General features: G+C 33.1%; 1 protein-coding gene across 4 annotated transcripts in view; it reads left to right on the top strand.

The window, feature by feature from the left end:
* The first annotated feature begins 10,110 nt into the window (after positions 1 to 10,110).
* Positions 10,111 to 25,042, top strand: part of LOC136984099 (manganese-dependent ADP-ribose/CDP-alcohol diphosphatase-like) — a 33,024-nt gene continuing 18,092 nt past the window's right edge. The window contains exons 1-3 of one of the 4 annotated variants that reach the window (XM_067281018.1): positions 12,585 to 12,616; positions 19,321 to 19,588; positions 23,389 to 24,176. In XM_067281018.1, the coding sequence (XP_067137119.1) occupies positions 19,476 to 19,588; positions 23,389 to 24,176 (901 nt within the window). In that variant the 5' untranslated portion in view covers positions 12,585 to 12,616; positions 19,321 to 19,475. Of the gene's footprint in view, positions 10,227 to 12,516; positions 12,617 to 19,320; positions 19,589 to 23,388; positions 24,177 to 25,042 lie in introns of those variants that run through there. The other 3 variants (XM_067281020.1, XM_067281021.1, XM_067281019.1) reach the window with 3 other exon arrangements.

Below are 25,042 nucleotides of genomic sequence, written 5' to 3'. Positions count from 1 at the left end.
AAATAAAGAACTCGTTTCTAAATCGGGACATAAAAATATCTTTCCTGTTTCTCTTATTGAATATATTTAAAATGTTTTCTAAATAAAAAATAAAAATAAAAGTAAAACAAATTATATATATATACCATATATGTATATATATATATATATATTATATTTTTTTTTCTTAAATTATATAATTATTCCTAAGTTATAAAGACGTAATAAAGGCCGTAGAAAATCGATTGGAACAGTGAAATATTTGAGGGGGAGGAAAAATTCCCTTAGGGAAAAAGACCTTGAATATATTTATAGCCTGATGCCCTTTAGAAAACGGGAGGAAAAACGTGTTAAGCCGTAAAAATGTCATCGGCACAAAGGAAAATAAGGAAATCCCTTAATTATAAAATACCGTAATGTAACCGACACCAGTTCATTTGAACTGCGATCGAAGAATACAAAAAGTTAAACAAGTAGAGGATTGTAATTCGCTTCTGAGAATTTCCTTTTTTGAAATTTTTAATTCCCTAGAAAATCGGTCAAAATAATAATATATAATCCCGTCGAGAGCACGCTCGTACCAACAAAACACATAGAAAAGTACAGTACATTGGCGGTATTGTTGTCTTATCTCAGGCAAATGTATATACTTGTACTTGAATACGTACACGTAATTATCTTATATAACTTATAATTAAAAACATCGAGTAGTGGCCAGCTATAAATCATCTGTTCCTAGACTTCGGACTCTAGAGGGAGAACTGGGGATTTTCTTCCGGTCCGCAGAAAACTCAGGGGCTCGTACTCCTACACCTATAAATTAGTGTTATTTTTAGTACCAAAAATAAAATCTTTAAGAGCGCAAGTAAAGAAACATTCTACGTATTTTATTTGTTAAAAAAAAAAAAAAAATGCAAAAGGGGCCCACTCTACTCCGGTCCCGCTCGATCTAACCGGGAGGTAAAATAACCTTCTACTTTCTAAACTAGTGGTGGTCAAACTGTGGCTCTTCTAGACCCTTATTGCGGCTTCCACATACACAATTTCTGTGTATATTACCTAATAAATTGTTACCTTGTCATCATAAAGTACCAGTAAACAAAGTAACAGTGATAATTATATATAGTTAAAATACCATAAACGAAGAATGCGACTCTCTAATAGGCATTTAAATAGAGGATTTGGCTCTCGTATATTTCTCACAGGCAGCGTGTGGCTCCTATTATGACGAGGTTTGGCTACCCCAGTTCTAAACGATCAATGAATTTTCCATTAATTAAATAGCGAGGATTACCCAAAATGTAATTTTTTCTATATGTACAGATAAAGTTTGTACGCCATTTTAATTAAATAATCAAATATACGTTCACTGTTTTTAAAAAGCATCCAATGGTTTAGATAAGAGCATTCCGAATACCCGTATGCCATATTTAGGCCGATCGTCACCGTGTTAGACCATACTTTTCTTACATACATTTAATTCTTTTGAATATATTATGTTTAATTAGTAATGTATATTCGGCCGTTACAAAACAGAAAAAGGAAGAAATTTCGTTAAGCCGTCCAGACAGGCTGAGAGAGAATTAAGACGTTGTTTCCTATGCGATGCGACATGCGAGAGATTAACAAGTACCAATTACTAAAATTAAGTTATATCAGAGTCGATAGATATAGTAGAGTTAATGTCTTAGGTTGCCGATAGCTGGCGTGAGAGTCGCTGTTAGGCCAGAACAAGATTGTTTATCTATTTGGTTAGTTGGTAGTTTTCCGGTTTTCAAGCATTTCTGTAACTTTTTTCTATTGTTCTGTCGAAAAATCTTATTCGTAATTACATTTTGTGATTTTATATCATGTATAAGAAAAGTGTATTTGGTTTATGAATAAATTAATAATATGATGATTTAAATAACAGATGAATATGTGAATAAATCGAAAATAGTTATATTTTCGATTTCATTTATCCAGGTTTTAAATAGTTATCTGTTTAAAGAAATAAAGACATTACATAAAAATAATAATTTTTAGAGTCTTTTCTACTCACCTGTTACACAGACTAATCCAGAAGTAACAGCCAAAAAACTTAAAGATAAAATTCTTGTAAAACATCAAAATAGAATATTGGAAATTATGACAAAGTTAAAATATGATCAAAACGCCAACCTGCATTAGAGAGTACGCTGTCTTCACAATAAAACAATGATTAAAATTTCTACGATATATACTGTCTTGTAGTGTATTTAATATGGGATCTCCTCCAGGCTTTAATTCCGCGGGGTAGACGGCCGCCTTTCACCCGCTGGAGTTTCTTCTGTCTTCGCCCTACGCGGGCTTTAATTCCGCGGGGTAGACGGCCGCCTTTCACCCGCTGGAGTTTCTTGTCTTCACCCTACGCGGGCTTTAATTCCGCGGGGTAGACGGCCGCCTTTCACCCGCTGGAGTTTCTTGTCTTCACCCTACGCGGGCTTTAATTCCGCGGGGTAGACGGCCGCCTTTCACCCGCTGGAGTTTCTTGTCTTCGCCCTACGCGGGCTTTAATTCCGCGGGGTAGACGGCCGCCTTTCACCCGCTGGAGTTTCTTGTCTTCACCCTACGCGGGCTTTAATTCCGCGGGGTAGACGGCCGCCTTTCACCCGCTGGAGTTTCTTGTCTTCGCCCTACGCGGGCTTTAATTCCGCGGGGTAGACGGCCGCCTTTCACCCGCTGGAGTTTCTTGTCTTCACCCTACGCGGGCTTTAATTCCGCGGGGTAGACGGCCGCCTTTCACCCGCTGGAGTTTCTTGTCTTCGCCCTACGCGGGCTTTAATTCCGCGGGGTAGACGGCCGCCTTTCACCCGCTGGAGTTTCTTGTCTTCACCCTACGCGGGCTTTAATTCCGCGGGGTAGACGGCTGCATAAGTGCGCGTCAGAATAGAGTATACACGTGATATCTCATTACCTAGAAGTATCATTTAATTACAATATTTTTAAGAATTTTCGAGATTTAATAAATGCTTCGTATATTTTATAATTTCAATCGGGTAAACGAAATTTTGTTACAAAGAAAAAACAAATCTTAAAATCCTATTCTGTATAAAATGTAAGAATTGAACCAAAAATTTTATATCATTTGTTGTCTGCAGGGCCGGATTTACATAAGGGCATTTGGGGCCTGTGCCCAGGGCCCCCACAAAACTAAAAAAAATTAGGTTTAAACATAATTTTTTTCTATTACCGCGACAGCCTAGTGTGGCCTAATCATGAGGGCAACAGGCAGAGAAAACCAAACCCGGGAAAAAAAACCTATGAAACATCGGAAAATTTCTGGAAAAAATTTCACATAGGTATTTTTCAGTTAAATTTAAATAATTAGTTTTACGCTATAAAATATATGTATGTTTACAATAACCTTATTTTTAAATGAAATTTACAACTTCCTAGTTCAAATCTAATTGAAAGTACAGTATTTTGTGTAAACTTTCTAAATCATCAAATTTTCCTACTCTTAAAGGGAGGACCAGTGGCGTAGCGTGGGTGTCAGCCGCCCGGGGCGGAGGAAAATTTCGCCCCCTCTTAAATAAAATACAGGGAATCCCTACAAGTCAGTACAGACGGTGTTGTCAGTCGCTACAATGAGCAAGTTGTCATTATTATACATACATTTAAAGAAAGGGGATTCCCCAGTTTCGTCACAGAAGAAGTAATGAAAAATTCCGTGCTCATTTCAATCGGTCCGAATCGTAGGTGCGATAAAAATATGAAATGAAATGGTTCAAATTTTTAGAAGATATTATTATTATTTATTGTGAAAAAATGCCGCCCGGGGCGGGCCGCCCCTGCCGCCCCCACTACGCTACGCCACTGGGGGGGACCCCCACCGAATTTGTGCCCAGGGCCCCTGGATTGGTAAATCCGGCCCTGGTTGTCTGGCCATAGAAATTCAGCGAATGTTGAATATGAAAAACTGCATACAGTTGAATTTGTCTATGCAGAATCTTGCGAGAAAGAAATGCAAATTCGACATAATCAGGTTTCGAGATGTAGAGGTTTGCATCTATATATCTGAAGTTCATTTATAATGAAAATTTTTTCGGAAAATCTCACAAAAAGCAGGAAAAAACGAGAAAATTTCCATTTGAAGATGGTGACCAACAATAGAACATTCGAACAATTAGTTTGTTTCGAACGTTGAACATTCGGATAAATACCTCACGCGTTACGTCATAACATTAGTCGATTTGTAGTATTTCACTTCAAAAGTTAAAATAATCCTGTTTTTATCAATAAGTACTACGATCCTGTGTTATATTAACATAATAATAAGGTAAATATCTATGCATAAATTGTCCAATACTTTCTTCTTTGTTGTAAAAGACAGAAACGACACAACAAAACCATATACTACGAAAGATGTTTCACCATTTACAAGAAATACGGAATGGAATGCATCCGAGGACCAAACCATAAAACACCCGGGTCGACCCAACATCCACAAGAATTCACAAGAAACCGAACTCCCAACACAAAATGGCCAAACTGACTGTGAATTAATGCCGATTACTCGAACCCAGGCTATTGAAAAGAGAAATGAGACTACCAAGAAAACCGCAAACAAACAACACCAGCATGATACGTCACAAACAAGAAGAAAAGATAGACGAACCTTGCTTCTTTACAATAATTAAATAAAATCTACAAAATAGCTAAATTCGAGATGAAACAATCTAGATTTTTACCACTTATCTAATTGCCTAAATGTCAAATCTAGGAGCAAAGAAAACAATCCAGATTTAGCTGAGAAAAATAGATTTTAAAGTGACAATCCTGCCCAGCAGGTTGTTTAGACTTCAATGTTTTGACTTAAAGTAAAATGGCAGTCGATAGTACCCGTCGTCGATACCAAGAACGCTGTATTTAAAGTCACGGCCACTCTATAGTATTTTCTAGCTCGTTGGAAGTGACTTACCCTTAATACGAATTCGTTTAAAATGTCTTCGTTCCATAGTAATTTGTTGTTAGTTGGCTAATATCGGCTTGCAAATATTTTATTTCAGTTTCGTTTCCTTTACTGAAATTCGGTTTTCTCTGTCTTTCCCTAGATTATTCTGTTATCTATCGGCTTCTTCTTTCTAAAACTAGAAAAAATTTCGGTATTTTTTGGAAAATGCCAGCGATACGAAAATGGCGTCTGGATTCCGACGAACAACAATGGCATTTGCGTTGTTGATTCGTTAACAATCACCGAGGAAGCTCGAAACTAATTGTTGTCGATGACGTCACATTATTTACAAAATTTGATACAATTTTCTAAAATTTCGTGAAAAATTTACAAGTACAACAGCGTAACTTCTGCAAATTATTACAATGATTACGATAAATAAATGTTTTTGCTCACAATTTGTGTTCATTTTGAAATATTTTGGAAGTTTTCACAGTGAACCCATTATGAAAAAGTATTAGCTAGCCTATGTATGTACGATAGTAACTTCTTCTAGCCCTCTGGTGGTCCATTTGGTTAATCTTGGAATTACTTTGCATAAATTCATACGTGAAGACATTTCCTAGGAGTTTCTTATTTTTATATAATGTCTTTATTTCTTTAAATTGAAGAAACTCCTGGGAAATGTCTTCACGTATGATTTTATGCAAATAGTTATCTGTTTAAAACTGTTAAAATTAATATTTCGAATACAGATAATAGAGATAAATATACCGGTACAAAAGAATAAAAAACAAATTCATTAAAATTAAGTAAATGCGTACGTCTTTCATTTGTAGCCAAGACAGAGGTCTAAAAATATTCTATAAGTAATAGTTGTGTATTATTGTAACAGTCACAATGCCGGACTAATTTTAAATCATATTTTAATTTAAAAAATCATTTGACTACCGATCTAAATTGGAAATTTGTACATGGTTAATATACGCGGTTTGTATACAGCATTTGTGTATTAGCACAAATGCTGTATACGAATCTGATAGCTTTTCTGAGCTATTAGCCCGAAGACTTTTCAGCGGACATCTTGTATATAATTTTTACGTTCTAAAAATATCAATACTATTTTCTTTTTAAACATGTAGAAGTAATTTATTTAAATACTAGAAAAATACAGATGTATTCAAATCGAATTCAATGCTAATTAATAAAAATATATTATCTCACGCTACAGTACAATATTTTTTAAGTTGTGTCATACTTCGTTAAGAATAGCTCTTGATCAATCAACCTGCCTAAGTAATATGGTGTTTCCGGGACCGGATTATAGGATGCTATTGTATTTTGGCAAAATTTGAAAAGTTATATACGACCCGAACATTGTAGAGATTTTGTACCAGCTCACAGTATGAGCTACAATGTATTTTCGATATTTTTGCGTACGCTCTTAAATCGGTTCGATCGTTATAGGCCGTTATATGCGTTAAGAGCGATTTAAAAATCTGCAAAAAAGTTAACGAACACGTTATTGTACAAAATTGACATTCTCAATAATTTGAAGTGGATATAATGTCTATTTTCAAGACACGTACGATTCAGAAAAGCTACCCAAGCTCCAGTGGCGTGCCGTCATTGGAAGCGATGGAAGCGCCGATTCCACCTTCCAATGACTTTCCCTTGAATTTTATAAAATATAAATTTTCATATTTTAACGTACTTAGCATTAATTAAAATTAATATTTTATTATAACTGCATTATGTATCTTTTACAAATTTCTATACTACATGTGAAAAAAAACGATAAGATTGCTATTGTATAGTCGAATAATTCGGTGGCGGAAGGAATGTCGAAACCGGGTCAGTCTCCAATCAGCCAGATTATATAGGCATTAGCACATGCGGTTTACAGTGCACCAACCTCACCCGGTTTAGCTGGTAGAAGCGACACACTCGTAAAGAGTACGCGACTTTATATCCCGGAGCGGTTGTGGGCTGTTAGCCGCCTGCTAGATATTCGGCCACCCTCGCCCGATTATGTGAATAACGAGGAGACTAGATCAACAACGGGCAACCCGCGGGCCAGCTACGGCTGGCGAAAAGTTTCTATCCGGCCCGCGAGATCTTTAATAGATTATTAAATTGGAAAAATAACTAATTAATAGTTATTTTTCCAATTCTTTGTAATTTTCGAAAACGATAAGAGAAATAAATGTAGTAATTAACTTTTTATTTATTTATTTCATATTTGCAGACTAAAAAAATTACGAGTCACAAGAAGGCGTCAATTAACTACTACGGCGCGGAAAAAAACGTAAAATTTATTCTGGCCCATGTTATAAAAAGGGTTGCCCACCCTAGACTAGATTTATAACAACCCAACCGATAGGAGTTTACTGGCACGTTTTTATGATAGTTCTGTATAGTTGACAGGAGTTTTAAAAAAACTCCATTAAAATATTTGATATATTTATTCTGCGTTTATTCCGCTCTCCCATCTTATATTACTTACGGATTTCGATGTTAAACCGGTGATATTACGATTTAGTATGTCCCATCTGTAAGGGGATGCAAAAAAAACGTGTACAATTCTAGTACAGTGTTAAAAATTAACTGTTACTTTGGCAGCATCATTTACAACCAAATTTAATGAATGAGACGTACAGTACATACAATGGTACAAAAAAAAAAGCTCTAGAATTTATTTTCCTTAAATTTACGATTTATATATCCGTTGTCATAAAAATTTGTCTTTCCACTGTTTTCCCAAGACTACAGATATTCAGGTACAAAGTAACTGGTTTCGACTTATTTCTACTTAAGAAGTGACTAAATAATTAAGAGATTAGGGAATGGGGACATAAATAAAACCCTGTTGAAAGAGCCAGAATTTTACTTCAACAAAAGCTTAACAGAACCAATCACTCGCTCAGTACAGTGGGAAACTGATTTCCGTGTACACCTGGTATTAAAACGAATTAGTTAGAAAACGAATGACTATTAAGTTTAACATAGTTAGAGTTTTACAGCTACGGTGAGAAACGTTTAAAATTTACAACAGCCCTGTGGCGTCCTTTGAGATATACTAGCGATGCGACAAAAGAGGCATTTGACATTGACCGGTATCGGCACCCTCGGGATTTGGCACGCACACACTCACTACACACCTACCTGGACCGTCACTAGTTCCATCCATTAGCTACTCGTATCAAGATATTTGACTAAGTGGATTGTTTTAAGATTTAAAAAGTAAAGAATATTTTATGTTATTTTTATGTACGTTTCTTTACAAAGCTATATTTTAATTATAATTTTCTTTAAAAGTATATTAATACAATCGAACAATACATTGTACCAGGTATGTATATCCACCGCACATTTTATTTCACCGAGTAAGTTTTTATAATTTATTTTTAATTTTAGCTCTTATATCGTGGCTAGCGAGTCAGAATGTAATTGTGATATTAAAAATACATTTAGAGAAGTCTACAGTTTTTACTGGCTTATCGAACAAATGAATACGAATGGACCCTAGACCAGTAATTCTTAACAGGGGGCCGCGGCTCCTGGGGGTCCATAAGAAGTTTGCCGGGGGCCGCCAAATTATGCAAAATTTCCTTCAGAATATAATAAAAAGAAAATTGATGTATAATCCGAATATCGTATTGAAAAGTGAAATAAGAAAGATAAAGTTTTCCTATTTAGTTTTTATTTATTTATTTTGTATTTCTTCCTACATACAACTTTGTTAGTACAGAAGAAATAAATGTAAATATGCTACTTACACCGCAGTATTTACTTCTTTTATTCCAAAGCAATTTTAAGAAACTATTAATGCTTGGAATTTTAAAAATAATTAGGAAAAATAGTAGGCTTTGAAAGTTTAAATATTTTTGCAAAAGATATGCAAAATCCTTACCACAAGTGGGCGTTTTAGTTTTAGTTTAGTTTTAGCATCGACATTGGATCGATTTATCGACGTGTTTCTTATTTTATTTTCTGTTAAAAATTAATGAGTTTTCATGTTTAATTGTGAAGTTTGAATGTTATTTAAATAGATAATGAAATAATAAAGTTATGATTTACATTTATTATATAAAAATAAAGCAATAATAAAAAAATCAATTTATTATAGATAAATTATCAAATATAAATTATTATTAAAAAATGGGGGTCACAAAAAATTATGAAATATTTGGTGGGCGGCGATTATAAAAAGGTTAAGAACCACTGTCCTAGACCATTACTGACGCGCAATTAACTGATTGCCCCTGGAAGTCGACTTCTTACAGAAACACAGCTTCCCTGTCATCAAATGTCACGGCACGCCACTGCCAAGCTCCGAATACAAGAAATCCTCGCAATTCATGTTGCCATTTTGCGTAAAATCTTATCTCCGAACACCTCTAAATATGATAGAAAATACCCCTTTAAAAAGCCTCTAAATTGTTGAGTTTAAGACAATGTGTAAACAATATAAACAACAGCAGTAACTACAACTATTTAAATAATTAAAATGTCATTTTCTGTGTTAGCGTTGCCAGTTTCGCATACCCTTGTACTACCTGCTGTTGACATTTTTTGCCTTTCATTTTAAAGAAACAAAATTTTAGCAGGGTTTCTTTCTTAATTTCATTTTCAAAATAGATCCTTTTCTTCCTTAATTAAACCTAAATCCCCTAAATCTGGGTGAGAACCCCAATAAATCTGCACACCTGATTATAATCTGCGCACTGTTTTTCCCTTTAACTAATGGCGGTGAAGTAAAATTACGCCAAAGAGAATGAGTTTACACGCGTTTCGCGACAGTAAAAATGGCTTCTGGATAACGCAGTTCGCGTGACGCAAAATGTACGGTACGTGTACTGAAAACACGTGATTTTTACAACAGTAATGATTTGCTAGTTACAATCAATTGTAACACTTAAAAACTTGAGTTTTATCTATTCCAAATTAATTGCTATTATTATTATTTCCTTATCACGAAAACGTCCAAAGAATCATTTTTAACATTTTCATATCAAACAAAGATAGCAAAGATGCTCGCTAAGGGCTCAAAGGGCCACTCTACCCGTCTCCGTAAACCCGTACGGCCCTGTAAGCCAAGTATGCCATAAAATAAATTTCTATACGAGTAAGTTATATATAGCAATTTCATTGGCATGGAATTTATGTTTGGATCGATATCGGCAGATGGCGTAAGATTTCCATTTTGTGATCGATTTTTCAATATATTCATGCGTAAAAAGAGGAGAAAATTCTAGATGAACTTGTACAACGTTCTGTACAGAGTTTTAAACAATTTTCTCAAATCGGTTCGAGATTTTCTACAATACAGGTGAGTTCTTACACAATAAACAACTAAAGTCTGATATTTGCGTGTATGTTAAATGATGACGTAAGAATCAAGGACATTATTAAATAAAATTAAATCCTTGTCATCTTTAATCGTGATAATTTAATTATTTGTAATTTTTAAAGCGCTAATTACATTGTTTTTTTTTAATTGAAAGACTTTACTTAACAATTGATAGTGAATTTATTATAAAATCGATATTTTAGATCGATTAATTATATTATATATATTAATGAATGTACAATACTCTACAGTACATTATATATACCGGTATCCACTGGCCTATCTAAAATATTTGGCATCCATATATTGATATATAATTTTTGAATATTAAACATGTAGGAAAATATAGGCTAACAGTTTGCAATTAGATAAATAAGAAAAATGTTAATTGTAGAAATTCTACAATTATATAAATAAATTTGAAGACAAAAGTCTGTCCAAAAAAGGAACCACCATTTATTCGTTTTGTGTTCCTGACTACAAAACCTTTTGACCAGTGACCTTTCTTTGTAGGCTAATTGGTCCTTTAAAAAATATCCAATTAAAAATACAAATTTAAATATTGGAACTGGCAATATTACAGACATCTTTCCTTCCATCTTTATCACTTAAGGATGTTAGAGCTTTATATCTACTGTTTTTTAAAGGTTTTAATTTTGACGGCCAAATAGCCTACAAAGAAAAGTTTCTCATTAAAAGTCAAAAGTTTTTGTACTCTGGAACATAAAGTGAATAAATGATGGTTCCTTTCTTTGTACAGACTTTGTCTTCAAATTTATTTAAAAATGTATTTGAAAATTCAGTGAACAGATAATACTGCATTTAACAGAAACACACATATACCCACTAAATCTAATGTTAATCCCTTCCTTGCTGTCTTCTGGTATGGGTCGCACCCCCGGAGTGAATATACTTTATATCAAACTGATCCAAGATTACTCCGATCGTTCAAATCGCATATAGAAATGAACTATATCGATCTGATCAATCTCTATCCGTGTATATAAACTCCATCAGAATCAACTAGATCGCGATCAAAGTAATCCGAGTGGAAGGTAGGATCGTTTGTGTCGGATGAAAAAGAGTAAAGATGGAGACCACTACAGTTAAAGTCAAGCTTATAGTCGAGAGTAAAGAAATATGTTTAACTGTCAATAGTAAAAAGTATTTAAAACTTATAAATGTAAGTAAGAACATTATTAAAATATCCGAAAAACTGAGATGAAAAAATAAGTATTAAGATACAGTTTTGTGAGATTGTACGGCCTGAACTTCCCATCTTGCCGTTTTTGTGAGGAATTTTATTCAGAGTAAATACGATTCGATCCTGCTTGCCGACTAAAACACGACAGCGATCTTATAACGTGACAAAGACCGATCCGATCTTACATATCGATCCATCTGAAACGAAAAGTATATGCACCCCGATCTTCCTTTCAGTACGCTACTTGCCTACATCATCAAGTATAAATGTATATTTCAGTCTATATAATATAAATTCTTTAATACATTCATATAATTTAACTGAATGGTTTCAAAAGGCGTATTGATATCTGTTCTAACTAAATTTTAATTAGAAGTCTCAAATAACTGTACTGTACAAGAGCCATAGTCGTTCGTCAAGGTCATTGGAGAATTTCAAGGCCGACTGTTGACATTTATTTTAATTTTGTCGCCAGTATGCGTCATCCTTCGGTACGTATGGCAACCTTCCAAATGGAAATTTCTCTGTCTGCCGGAGTACGGCGTGACGTCTGGAAACGCAACTCCGCCATTGTGCACTTGTTAAAGGAACTATAGGTGTATTTCTATTTGAATTTTAGTTAATGAGATAATTTAGTTATTATCATATTCTCTTCCTTGTATTCTAAATCCGAAGTTTGCAAATGATAAAAAAAAATCTTTAATTAAGTCTGAAAAATCTCATGCAAATCATTTAAAATATCTTTAATTAATTTTTAAGTAATTATATTCTAATTAAATAAAAAAAAATTATTATTTCCGTCTCGTATCAGAAGGAGGCAGCACTTTCGCCAATACAATAAACGGTTACAGTCACGTGATTAGGTATCGACGTCTGACGTAGAGTTTAATCGCGTGTTGTTAACTTCCGCTTAAAGATAAGAAAAAAGGAAGCGACAATCACGTGGTAGAACACTCCCGTAGGCGTGTGTTACACGTGATAAGCGATAGCGTCCAATCAAAATCACGAATTAACGAGAGGCGTGTTCCAGTTTAAGCAGGTTATCTATAAAAACAGGAATTTTATTTCGATTTCGATGGTCTTCTCCTCTTAGATTATCGTCCTTATCTTTGTTTATTTTTATTTTTTAAAGTAAATCTAGAAATCGACGACTTTCTGACGATAAGTAAGTATTTATCTAGTCTCGTAGATAACGAAATTTCCAGAAAAATACAGAATTATTTACATTTTTTTCTGTAAATTTCTTAATTTTCAGTTCTACTATAATATGCATCACGTGTAGTTGGGATGAGAGCTGATTACATGTAAAATTTCGTTCGTACGTACGTCTATATATTGTTAATTAATTGCTTTAAAATATATAAAGTGGCATACTTTGATATTCTGATTAAATGTAATTTATGGCCAATAACATTACCTTTTATTGTATTTTTGATGATGTGATGGGTGTTGTTGCCTGGTAAAGCAACTTTAATGCTGCTTGCCATCATATGTTAAAGCCAGTTTTTCGCCGGACAACATGCCCAATGATTTCTGCGATTACTTACAGCCTTTTAATGTCTCTTTTAAATTCTTTTATTTGCGAATTACAATGGTTCTGGCATTAAAATTCATTTTTCTTCAATTGTTTTGCTATGCTGGATCTGATATATATGCGGGTCCAGACAAATGGAGAAGAATAAGGCCCATTTAGTCTGGGCTTCGGATACGGAGAGTTCCCGCGTGATTATAAATTGAAGTTGTGTTTTACGGTGACTATTTGTTTTAATTAATGGATTTTGTAGAGGTAGAAACCGTACTTGTAATTGGGCCCCATCTCGTTTCGAGTCCCGATTTCTGTTTAACTTAGCTTCTATAAAATGTCGAATTACTTTCTTGTATATAATTTTAAAAAGTTTTATAATAAAAATAAATAAAATTGTCACTATAACTGTGATGTTTACTTAGATTAAAAAATTAAAATATACTTTACGGCACTAATTTTGAATCCTTACAAAGGAGTGGAAGTGAGAATATTTATAAAATTTCGGTTTCCTGGTTTAGGTAGGATCTTTTATTTCACGCCCGTAGTAGTTTGGCCAGACCAAAAATAGAGATGTGAGGAATGGAGCTCGACATATCTGAGATAGATTGCCTCAAATATTCCTGGGGTTTGACCTACTCTGATTCGATCTTGGGTCTCCCGGAGTGGTGGGCCAATGCCGTAGTTGTGGCTGGCTTTCCAGTTAGATAGGAAGTTGTGGTTAGATCTAGGACTGTAAAAGTTCCACTATGGCTTCTATGTGAGCTTTTGATAGTCAAAGGAGGAATTAAAAATATATAGTGATCTTATAATCAAGATGCGTTGATGATAATAATAATAATAAATTATAATAAGTGCAGAGCCCAAACTGTTAGGAGTTGAAAGTTGAAATTTGGTACACAGTTATGGTACATTGTGAGAATGTACTCTAAAAAGGGATATTTTGAAATCCCTCTGTGGAGGAGAGGGAGAGGATTAAGGCTTATCCTAAGAAACAGCTTCTACTGTACTATTTTAGATGTGATTTTTTTTTTTTTTTTTTTTTTTTTTTTGTTTTTTAACTGCACTTTAGTAGGGTACACCATGAGAATGCACTGTAATAAAAAATTTTTGGAAATCCCCCAAAGGGAAGAGGTAGAGGGTTAAGGATTACCCTGAAAGAACTTTGCTTCTACTATACTATTTTAAATATGGTTTCTTGTGTTTTAGTAGGATATGCCATGAGAATATACATTAAGAAGGGATTTTTGGAAATTCAACTCTCCCAGGGAAAAGGAGGAGAGAGTTAGTTTTAGTCAGTATAAAGTGTAAATAATAAAAAAATTAAAGTAAATAGTGGTATATACAGTATAGTATACATTTTGGAAATTAATAAATATTTTAATTATTTCTACCATTCGGGTAACCCAAAACGATAAATCCAAAATAAACAAATTTGAACGAATATTTGAATTTGGAACAAATTCAAAATATAATGTTCCAAACAAGTTTTCTTAGATTTTAGAATTTACAATTAATCATTTTATTCAAGTAAGGTTATCGTAGTTCTTGCACCAGACGAAAACTGGTAAGATCGGCTATAATCTAATAATGTTTGCTATTGTCACTTTCTGCCCGAGCAATCTGCTAGTTTAGTATAAACTTTTATTGTGTTTCTAACAAAATTATTTTTTTGTTTTAAATTTTAGATGTGCAAAAGATGTTAGTTTGACAAAGTATGATTTCTCGATAGACTAATTTAGGATTTGGCTAGTTTTATTTAAATTTTGAAAGTATTAAAAATAAAAATTGATGATAAACATTCCATAACACTTGATATTTCTGTAATCTTGTGTTTTTATCAAAATCTTATCATTTATATTTACTTCTGTAAAATTAAAAACACTTAAAATAAATGTGAGATTAAATATATGCATTTTAAAATCGTATTGCAATATTAATAGCCTTAACCTAACTTAAGTAGAACTTAATAACTTTTATAAAATATTTGTTCAAACAAATTCTTAAATGCAAGAAATAAAATTTTCAGTTTATAATAATTTACTTCAGTTTTTTCTAAATGCAAAGTATTGTTTTTAGTTTCAAGTATGCATTAAATTAATATTTGTCGTAACAGTTCTGAAATGAAAAAAAATATCTTATGAAAATTGTGCAATGAGCTCTGTCATAATAAATTTGAATACAGATACATAGTTGCTATATTCCTATATCCAATTTAAATGGACTGAATTTGTAAGAACAAGTTACTATCAATTATATCATACTTATGTTGTAATCTCTGGTGTAACTAGACTATAATTTTGTGGGTTTCCCTAATAATGTAAGATGATTATAAAAAGCATATTTTCATTGTGTGAAAAAAAACTGAAGGGTTCTGTAGATCCCTAGTAATATTCCTTGCTATGATAAATAAAGTCTATAATATTATAAAGGTGTCTTTATTTACAACCTGATTATCAGGTAAAATTCTTGATAAATTGAGAAACATTAAAATTTTTCATGATTTAACAAGCTAATAATTTAATAAACTATACGCTATATATATATAGAGTATTCCATAATGTGAAAAGATAAATAAATCTGTCAGCCTTTTGTTAATTTCTTACTGTTGTACTATTTTGTTTCATATCTAAAAGTAAATAAATTTTATTTAAGAAGATTTTGTAACAGATATTATTTGTTTTCACTTAAAATTTTTATACTTATGTAATTAGTGATTTTAAGCATCATTTTATTAATTTGTTGATTTAGGAATAAGTAATTCTAAATGATTACTAAAATGTCATTAAATGATTAATTAATAAACAACTTATGTACATTTGATTCATCAAAAGCTGTCTACTCAAAAAAAACTGGTAAACTTTATACAAAACTACAAAGAAATTGGAAGTACTAATGGTTTTTTTGCCTATGTTGAACAGCTGTTTAAACAATGGGGAGATTGCCATACATGTGTGAAAAGGATGTGACCCGAGGAGAGTAAGTTTACAGTTCTAAGAAAGACTTCCATGCTGTGGGGAAGAGGTCTACATCACAAAAGTTAATAGCGGTATTATTATGGGTGGCCTTAAATTATATTATAATTGATGATAAAGATAATTTTTTAAAATTAAATCTCAGCAGATGGCATCACACACAGTTTTTTTTAAACTTTGCTAATACGTTTCTTAAAGTTATGAACTCATTACTCAGCTTGCTTAATACACAATACAATTGTAAAGTTGCTGTGCATGGGCGTGGCCACTGCACAGCATTACAATTGTATTGTATATTAAGTTTTGTTTTTGAAAACAGATTAATGCTGTATTTTATATAATACACAAAAGTTATAACGTACATGTATATAAATTGTGTGCAATTTTTTAATGTATAATTTTATATAAAAATAATTCATAAGTTTCATATAATGTCTGTATTTTGCTATTAAAATAACTTAACTGTAATTATATTTGCTATTAAGTACAGATTAATAGCTCTTAATTCAATTTATTTTAAATTGTTATAAAATTCATATCCTGCCAATTATTTTCTTAACTATATCCTTATTGGAAGATACTGTAATCAATTAACAAAATGTCATTCATCACTCAGCATTTATATTTAACTCATTTGATGCATAGTCTGCCTGTGACATCACTACTTTATTTTTTAAAGCTCCTCCTGTTTCCCTGCCCACTGCATAGCAACTTTTTAATCACACTGTAGAATTAAAATCTGAATATTGTCAGTGTCTCTCTGCATGTTTATCATTTCATTACAGGTTCAGTGGCGTAGTGAGGGAGGTGCAAGGGTGTGTATCATGCACTGGGCACCACTTGCAGAGGGGTGCCCAAATGGTCTCCAAGACAAACTGTGTTTCTGGAGGGGGAGGGGGTGCCAATAAAGTGTCAGATGCCAGTTATGTTTGCTACACCACTGTACAGGTCACCTTTTTGCTTTTCAGTATATCCATTACAATTATCTATGCTTACACATCCATTCATGTAAAGAGGGGTTAAAACTGCCAAAGCTTGGTTTTTGACTGTTGGCACCATATTTAACTGAAGTTCAAAATGGACCAGCCAGTTAGAGTATTGCAAGCAGCTTCTCAAAGAATTTGCATTTGTCTTTCTTCATCAAGACGGATTTAAGATAATGTGCTTGATTACACAAGTATTTTATACACTCATTATAATTAGTTCAGTTGAACAAAACTAATTGCTATTTAAAAGCAATTAGTATTGTTCAACTGAATACAATATACTGTATTATAACATTTTTTATATAAAATATAACAACTATATTATAATCATCCAATTATAGTTGGATCAAAAATTACTACTACTGTTAATGTTAATGCTTTTTAATGAATATTATTTTTAAACAGAGACACAAAACCTTTTACCAGTGTTAAAAATCTGGAATTTATCTACAGTACACATGGTTACATTTACTGTTGTATTGCTTATGTATTAGTCAAGACTGTTGCAAATTGTTTATTACAGGTAATCTTTGTTAATTTGAACTCGAATAGTTCAAAATCTTGTTAGTTTGTAACTGTACTATTTATCTGGCCGTGAATAGAGTTTTATGCGTTAAGGAATTTGAAAAACAGTTACTTCGAAATTTCAAGTGAAAATTCTGTCTGAAGTGCAATATGCATATGTTAATTTGTTTGTTTAGATCGATGGTTTCTAAAGTGGGAACTACCACCCTATTGTGGGTGGTGAGTAAATTTAAGGGGGCAAAAAGAAGGAAATGGGTGGCAGGGGGTGCTGGAGCGGGGTACTGATTGTCAGTGACCCAACCCTTTGCCTATGGTTACCAATCTTTTCTTTCCTTCTGTTAAAACAGCTAAGAAGAAACATTGCATTTAATGGTTTCTAGATGTGGAGAACAATGTACAGTGTGTGTAGTTCACAGAAAAGTTTTTCTAAGATAATTTCCAAACCTTTGTCACACAAGGGAAAATGGAATAGATAGAATAGGTGTTGAGTATAAGTTTATGGAGCCAAAGGGGGCAATGGCTCAAAAAAGTTTGGGAATTACTGGTTTAGATTGAAGTGCTTCTAATACCATAAAAGAATGTCTATAGACCAAGATTGGAACTGCAAGATTTGGCTATGAGTAGCAGATTGAAATATTTGTAGGCTCTAGGCTACTACATTTGGGTGATTTACTACTTTTTGTGGGCCAGTTTAAAAATAATTTGGGTTACATTTTGAGGAATTCTGCTTTACTTTTATAAAAATCTGGCAACTTGTGAGGTTCTCACTACTCACTGGATATGTGCAGTTTATTTAGGGTACATGACATCTCAGTGACAGTCAACTGGGTGATTCACAATGTATGATAGTCAAGTGGGTGACAGAAACTTAAATTTTTGCCTGCTTAGCAATTTGGTGGATATATACTGTACAAGGGAGAGTCAAAAAGTAAGTTGCAATTGGCAAGAACTTTTTGTTGGCAAATGATATTTAGATGAAATCTGGTGGCAACATTGGTAATACTTCCGGCTACAAGGCGTAGCAGACTTGTCGATTTGTGGCTGCAGAAGTTAATCGGTTTTCAGTCACGAAAGGTGTCTCATCATTTAGATGTAGTGTCCAGATTGGAAGTTTGTGCAAAAACTCATTTTTTATGGACAAAAAGGTGTAACCCCACTGATATTCAATGTCAGTTGAGGGAAGAGTATGTTGAGAGAGCTTTTTCATGATGATTCCACACTTCATTCAGCAGGTATCACAAGGGAAAAATTCAAATGGTCTATATGAGAACATCTTCTCTACAGTCCAGACTTTATACCTTGTAATTTCCATGTGTACCCCATCAAAAATGAACCTTCAAATTGCTGATATGACTCCAATACAAATATGACACGAGAATGGTCATTGCTTGTTGGACAGGAATACTTCAGAGAAGGAATAGAAAAACTCGTGCCACATGATAAATGTTTAAATAAACTTAGTGATTAGGTCAAAGTAGCACTCAGATTGTATGGTACATTCACACAAATAAAAATTTGTTTCATGCTTTTATTTTTGGTAGGAGTGCAACTTACTTTTTGACTCATCCTCATATTAATAATAATAATTAATTATCTGAACACTATAAATGACTCTTTTTAAGACTTATCACACACTATTGAGAACTCACTCACTATCTTAATGTTAATGTGAGAAATATATATATATATATATGTTTATGATATTTGTAAATATTGGTAACTATTTTTACATATATTCTAAGACTTACAAGATACAAGTCTTTTATAATGCTAAATTTAATTATAAGTAAAAACTATACTAGTCATTTGAAAAATAACTCAACTCTAAATCATAATACATTAATAAAACCATGTCTTTCAGAAAGAAATCAAATGAAACACATTGATGGACATTGATCTAATCTAAGTGAAGGCAGAGTCATTAGAAGCAGATTATTTAAGATGAATGCAGGAGAAGCAAAGGAAAAAACATAAAAATCTTAAAAAAAAGCAGTATAATAGTTTTGATAATTCTTAATGAGATTTAAAAAAATCAGATATTTGTCATTGATGTTTGACTTCATGGAGAGTCCTCGAATCTGGAGAGAGAAATTATTATTAAATCTAAAATACAAATTATGGATTACTAGGTATGACATTTCTGGACTATTTTTAAATTGAAACATGTTCATCTGCATGAATTCTTTTTCATAAGAGGACTTGTTCTTTATTGTTTAACTTATTCTTTATTTGTAGAAATGACCATCCTCTTAGAATCAAACTTTCTTCTATTTGTAGTTTTTGTTGCTTGCTAAGTTTACTTTGCTGCATATAGGAACAATTTTTAAAACTTCCTTACCAGTCGTCTTTTAAAAATTACAGTGGCGTAGTGAGGGGGGTGCAAGGGGGTCTACTGTGCACCGGGCGCCACTAGCAGAGGGGTGCCCAAATGGTCTCCAAGACAAACTGTGTGTGTTTTCGGAGGGGGAGGGGGCACCAATAAAGTGTCGTGCCGTGGGCGCCAGTTATGTTCGCTACGCCACTGATAAATTATTAAAAATTTTAAATTATATTTAGTTCTTGCTTTTAATTTTGTAGAGGCAGTATTCTATAATTTTGTTTCATTGAGACATGGCAAGTTTTCGCTTAACTTTTACTAGTCGGTATACTTCGCTAACACCTAATAATGGAAACATATTTTGATTCCTAAATTTTACGCTACTGGCTCTGTTATATATAACAGAAGGAATGTATGCAGTCAGTCAAAAAATGACCCCCCAAAGATTTTTACATTTTTGGACTTGGGACCTTGAAACATCCAGAAATGCAAAAAAATGTTAGGTGGCTTTTCTCTCTATGTATGAATTGTGTAGGGTGTAGGTGTTCACTTTAAAGTTTAATAATGCTTGTTTTTTTGTTGAAAATTTCTGAAATTTTGCAGGGAGGTTTGTGTATTAGGAGATTGCTGCTATTAAATTTTGTGGTTAAAGGTTTATAGAGGGTGGTCGTATACCATATCTTGGGTAAGGTCTGACTTAATGAAGATTTTACTCGTTATTAGCATTTAAAATGTTTTATAAAACTCATTCTACCCTCAAAATTAAGCATTTTGTCATATTAAAACTTTTTATATAATTAAATATTATAATAAAATATAACACAGTGAAGATTGGGGAAACAGTGTTTGAAGATAATAGCAGATACAGGAAATTCTGTTTCAGTTATTATACCAGGTAGAGAAGAGGAATTAGGGAAGAATTTGTGGCAAGAACAACTAGAAAATGAAGAATTAAAAGTTAATATGAGAAAGAAATAAGATGTGTGATGGATAGAAGAGATGATGCAAAATTAGTGTGCAGGCTTAATTTTTCTTATCAGTTATCAGTGCTTTGTCCTGATGCAAAGCAAAATGAAGCATTTCTTCCATCCTAAGTCCAAAAGTTAACAGGTATTGTATACGAGTGAAAGATAGAAATCTTTGAAACTAATAAGAATCAGTTGTTACATTCATTTCCATTGTCCCATGTAAATTATAAGAGGAAATGGCTAAGAGTACAGGAATGACCATGATGAATTTGGAAAATGGAAGTATTAATATGAGAGAAACTAAAAGGAGAAAATTTGACTGCACAAATTAGTAGTAATACAGAAAAATAAAAACAGGATTAAGCTAGTGTAACATGATTTATGTGGACAGAATATTGAACCAATGAAGATTTATGAAAAACAGATTATGATGATAAGGACAAAAACAGAAATGGCAAGACAAAATAAATATTATTATAGAAAGATTAACAGATGAAAATGTAACAGGATGTGAAGTACAGTAGAATCCTGCAGACTCTATGTAATGTGGACTGAGGAAAAAAGTTACAATGATGCTACTCTAAATAGCAGAATTTTCATAGTTATTGTGGGCAAATTCATATATGTGTACTAATAGTAACCATTTCTACTTGTAGTTAAATTTTAATTAAAAAAGTATTGGTTTTTCAGTGGCTACTTTTGAGTTAGTGACATTTATGTCGTGGCATTTTGCAGTAGCACCTTGGGAAAAGAGTTATATTCTTTAATACATGGAATTGATTTATTATTGAGCGTTGCCAGTGAAGAACAATGACTTATTTGATCTTAGTGTTAAGTTATAGTGGATCCAGTCGTGTTTATATGGACCATACTATGGTGGCTTACAATTTGAATTAGAATAAAACTTGTTTTATTCTAATTCAAATTGTAAGCCACCATAGTATGGTCCATATAAACACGACTGGATCCACTATAACTTAACACTAAGATCAAATAAGTCATTGTTCTTCACTGGCAACGCTCAATAATAAATCAATTCCATGTATTAAAGAATATAACATTGAGAGCAATTTTGACTAAATTGTGGTAAATGATAGAACAGTTTATGGTACATATAGTACTAGAATATTAGAATTTTTTACATGGAAATTGAGTAAAGAAGTGATCTTCTTTAACATTTGTCTATGGTAAATTTTTTATTTTTGAAAATTTCCAAAGAAATTTTAAAAACCCCTTCCAACCTAGATAATAAAATGAAATAGATAGATAGTTATTTTTGAGATAGGTGAGGACTTGTTCCTGCAAGAGGGTAATTCAATGTGAACAATAAGTTTTTTAGGTTATAGAAGGGAAATTGAATTAACATCAGTTGAGTTTCATTTTTTTAAAAACTTTTTCCCATGGGCACTAAGAGGGCAGTTTTAGCAAGCCTATTATGTATTTGGCCAGGCCCATAATGGAACAGCCAGTTGGCAAGGGATGGGGGCCCAAAAAATATGGGTGAACCCCTGAAAAATTCCTGGAGTTTTTCAACCCATCTGGATTAGATCTTTAGTCCCGACAACAGTAAATTACCAGCTTTAACCACTCAGCCATCTGGCCTAATTGATTTTCATTAGAAGTATTTTATTGAGAAGATGTAATAAATCACAAAAATCAAAGCATAAAAAATAATTTTCAGAATTTAAAAGTAATTCCTAAACCATTTAGGACATTCCAGAACTTTTCAAACTCTAAATTTTTTACTTCACTCTTACAGGTGCACATTAGTGTTGCCACCTTTACAAAATCACAGACCTGGATGGCAGGTCAGGTTTGTTCAAACAGAAGTTCCTGATGCATGCGCAATGTCATTTTAGAATGCAAAGAATAACATTCGTGCTGGTTCTAAATCAGTTGCAGTTAGGGACTAGAGACTTGTATAGGAGTAACATGCAAAAACACAAAAAGAAGGTCGAGAGGCAGGTTGCGCGTCACACGTCAGCATAAACAGGGTAACATAGCAGAATGGCAAATGAGTTTCAGTGAGTGTGAGGTCTTTCGTTGTTCAGTTGGTGTAAATTTATAACAATATTTGCAAGAACTTTGTTTCATCATAATTTCACAATTTCTACGAAATTCCCAGACAAAATTAATAGTTCACCCGGACTGTCCGGGTGAAAACCGGACGGGTGGTAACACTAGTGCACATCCTCAACTATCTCAAAATTAACTAATAACTGCTTTTATAGTATTTCATTAACCAATTTTAATTTTATTACCTAGGTTGGGAGGAGTTTGAATCAATTTTTGAAAATAAAAAATTCTCCATAGACATTGTTATAATAGAACAGTGATTATTATTTTTATTTTCACTGAATCAAAAATTTCTAATACTCTACTACTATATGCATCTCAGTGTTCTATCATTTACCATTAGTTAGTTGAAATTGTTCTGTGGTGAAAAATCCTTAATAAATTATATCCTTTGACAGCAATCTTTATTTCCAGTCCAAAAAATTAAGTATGAGATTGTTTCTCTAACAGTAAAATACACTGTAGTATAATATGGGATCATTTATGACATGGCTCTGAAAATTATATAGATATAAAACTTATTCCTATATTCTTTTTATCATTAAATGTAAAATTTTTTTATTTTCAGGAGAGTTGTAATCACCGTGATGTGCAAACAGAAAAATTCTAAAGATTTAGATTCGTCTGCACCTTTGGCGGTCTTTGGAGTGCTTACGGACGTTCAATATGCAGACGTAGATAATAGGCCTGCCGGTTACGATCCTACTAAAACCAGATATTATCGTCAAGCGTTGGATCATGTCGATTCTGCATTTAATTATTGGCAAAAAATGACACAGCCTGTAAAATTTGTTTTACAGTGTGGCGATATTATTGATGGTCTGAATCGTGAATCGTGCGGATCTCTTATGGCCTTACAGAAAACTCTCGACAGATTTGAGCAATATAAAAACATACCGACATTTCATACTGTTGGAAATCACGAACTCTATAATTTTTCAAGATTGGAACTAGTAAAACACTTTGCTAAAACTGTTAAAAAGATGAAGATTCCTCCTTCTATGTTTAATTCTGAAAGGCGACCATTAAGTGAAACCGACAATCTCCCTTTAAACGATCTAACTTTATATTATAAATTTTGTCCTGTTGCAGGGATGAAATGCATTTCGTTAGATTGTTTTGACATTAGTGTAATTGGTTACGATAAGTTGCATCCTAATTACGTGAAGGCAGCTCAGATACTGTATGATCACCATGGTCATCATGATTTTGACGGATGGGACTGTGATGGATTATTACAAGGATTAGAAAGGAGATTTCAGCAAATGAATGGAGCCTTAAGTAAACAACAATTACAGTGGTTAGATGAAGAACTTTTAGAATCTGATAGATTGGGAGAGAAAGTGATTGTGTTTGGTAAGTGTTTCAAAATTTTAAGGATTTGGGCTGCAATTTGAAAATTGCAGACTTATACATTCCACTTTCATCTTGCTGTCCTTCATTAACCTCAAAAGGGGTTATATAGATGAAAGTTGAGATCGGATATTGAAAGCTTATAGGCTGGAGGTTCTGATTAACTATACATGAACTTTCTGTTCTGAATCCAAATTCACATGATTTCCATTCAAAATTTTTACCTTGCTATATAGTGATATATTTGGTATAGAATTGGTCTTTATAATAAACTGGGATCAATAATATATCACTCAACTCTAAGGTGTACAATATTCATGTGATCTCATATTTTAAAGATTTAAATAATTTTAATTTTAAATCTCCTCTTCTTCAACCATTAAGTCGTGTACGACTATTGGTGACTTCATGGATGAGTTTCCTCCATTGAGTTCTGTGTAGTGCCTGGTCTTTCAAGAACTTGAGTTTCAGGCAGGTATCTGCTTTGATGTTATCCATCCATCTGGTACGTTGCCTTCTATGTCCTATGTCCCTCTACCATTCCCAGCATGATCTGTTTTTCTAGGGAATCAGCATGAATGGTGTGACTCCCATTCTTGCTGACCTCAAGCCAAAGATGGAGGCAAAGATTGCACATCTTTGCTTCCAAGGAGATTTGAGGTCAAATTATATCTAGGACTTCTTTATTAGTTGTTCTAGCTGTCCACGGAATTCTGAGGATCTGCTGCCAACACCAAAGTTTAAAAGCATCATCTTCTATCACTTTTTCTTACTGTCCAGCTTTCACAGCAATAGGTTGTGATTGGGAACACAATTGCCTGGACCAGTCTGGCCTTGGTAGATATTGTGATATCTTGGCTTTTCCAGAT

The sequence above is a fragment of the Centruroides vittatus genome, unplaced genomic scaffold (genome assembly GCF_030686945.1).
Source record: "Centruroides vittatus isolate TY-2023 unplaced genomic scaffold, ASM3068694v2 contig_904, whole genome shotgun sequence".
Lineage (NCBI taxonomy): Eukaryota > Metazoa > Arthropoda > Arachnida > Scorpiones > Buthidae > Centruroides > Centruroides vittatus.
The sequence above is the reverse complement of the archived record's forward strand: the minus strand, read 5'-3'. Positions and strand labels throughout refer to the sequence as shown.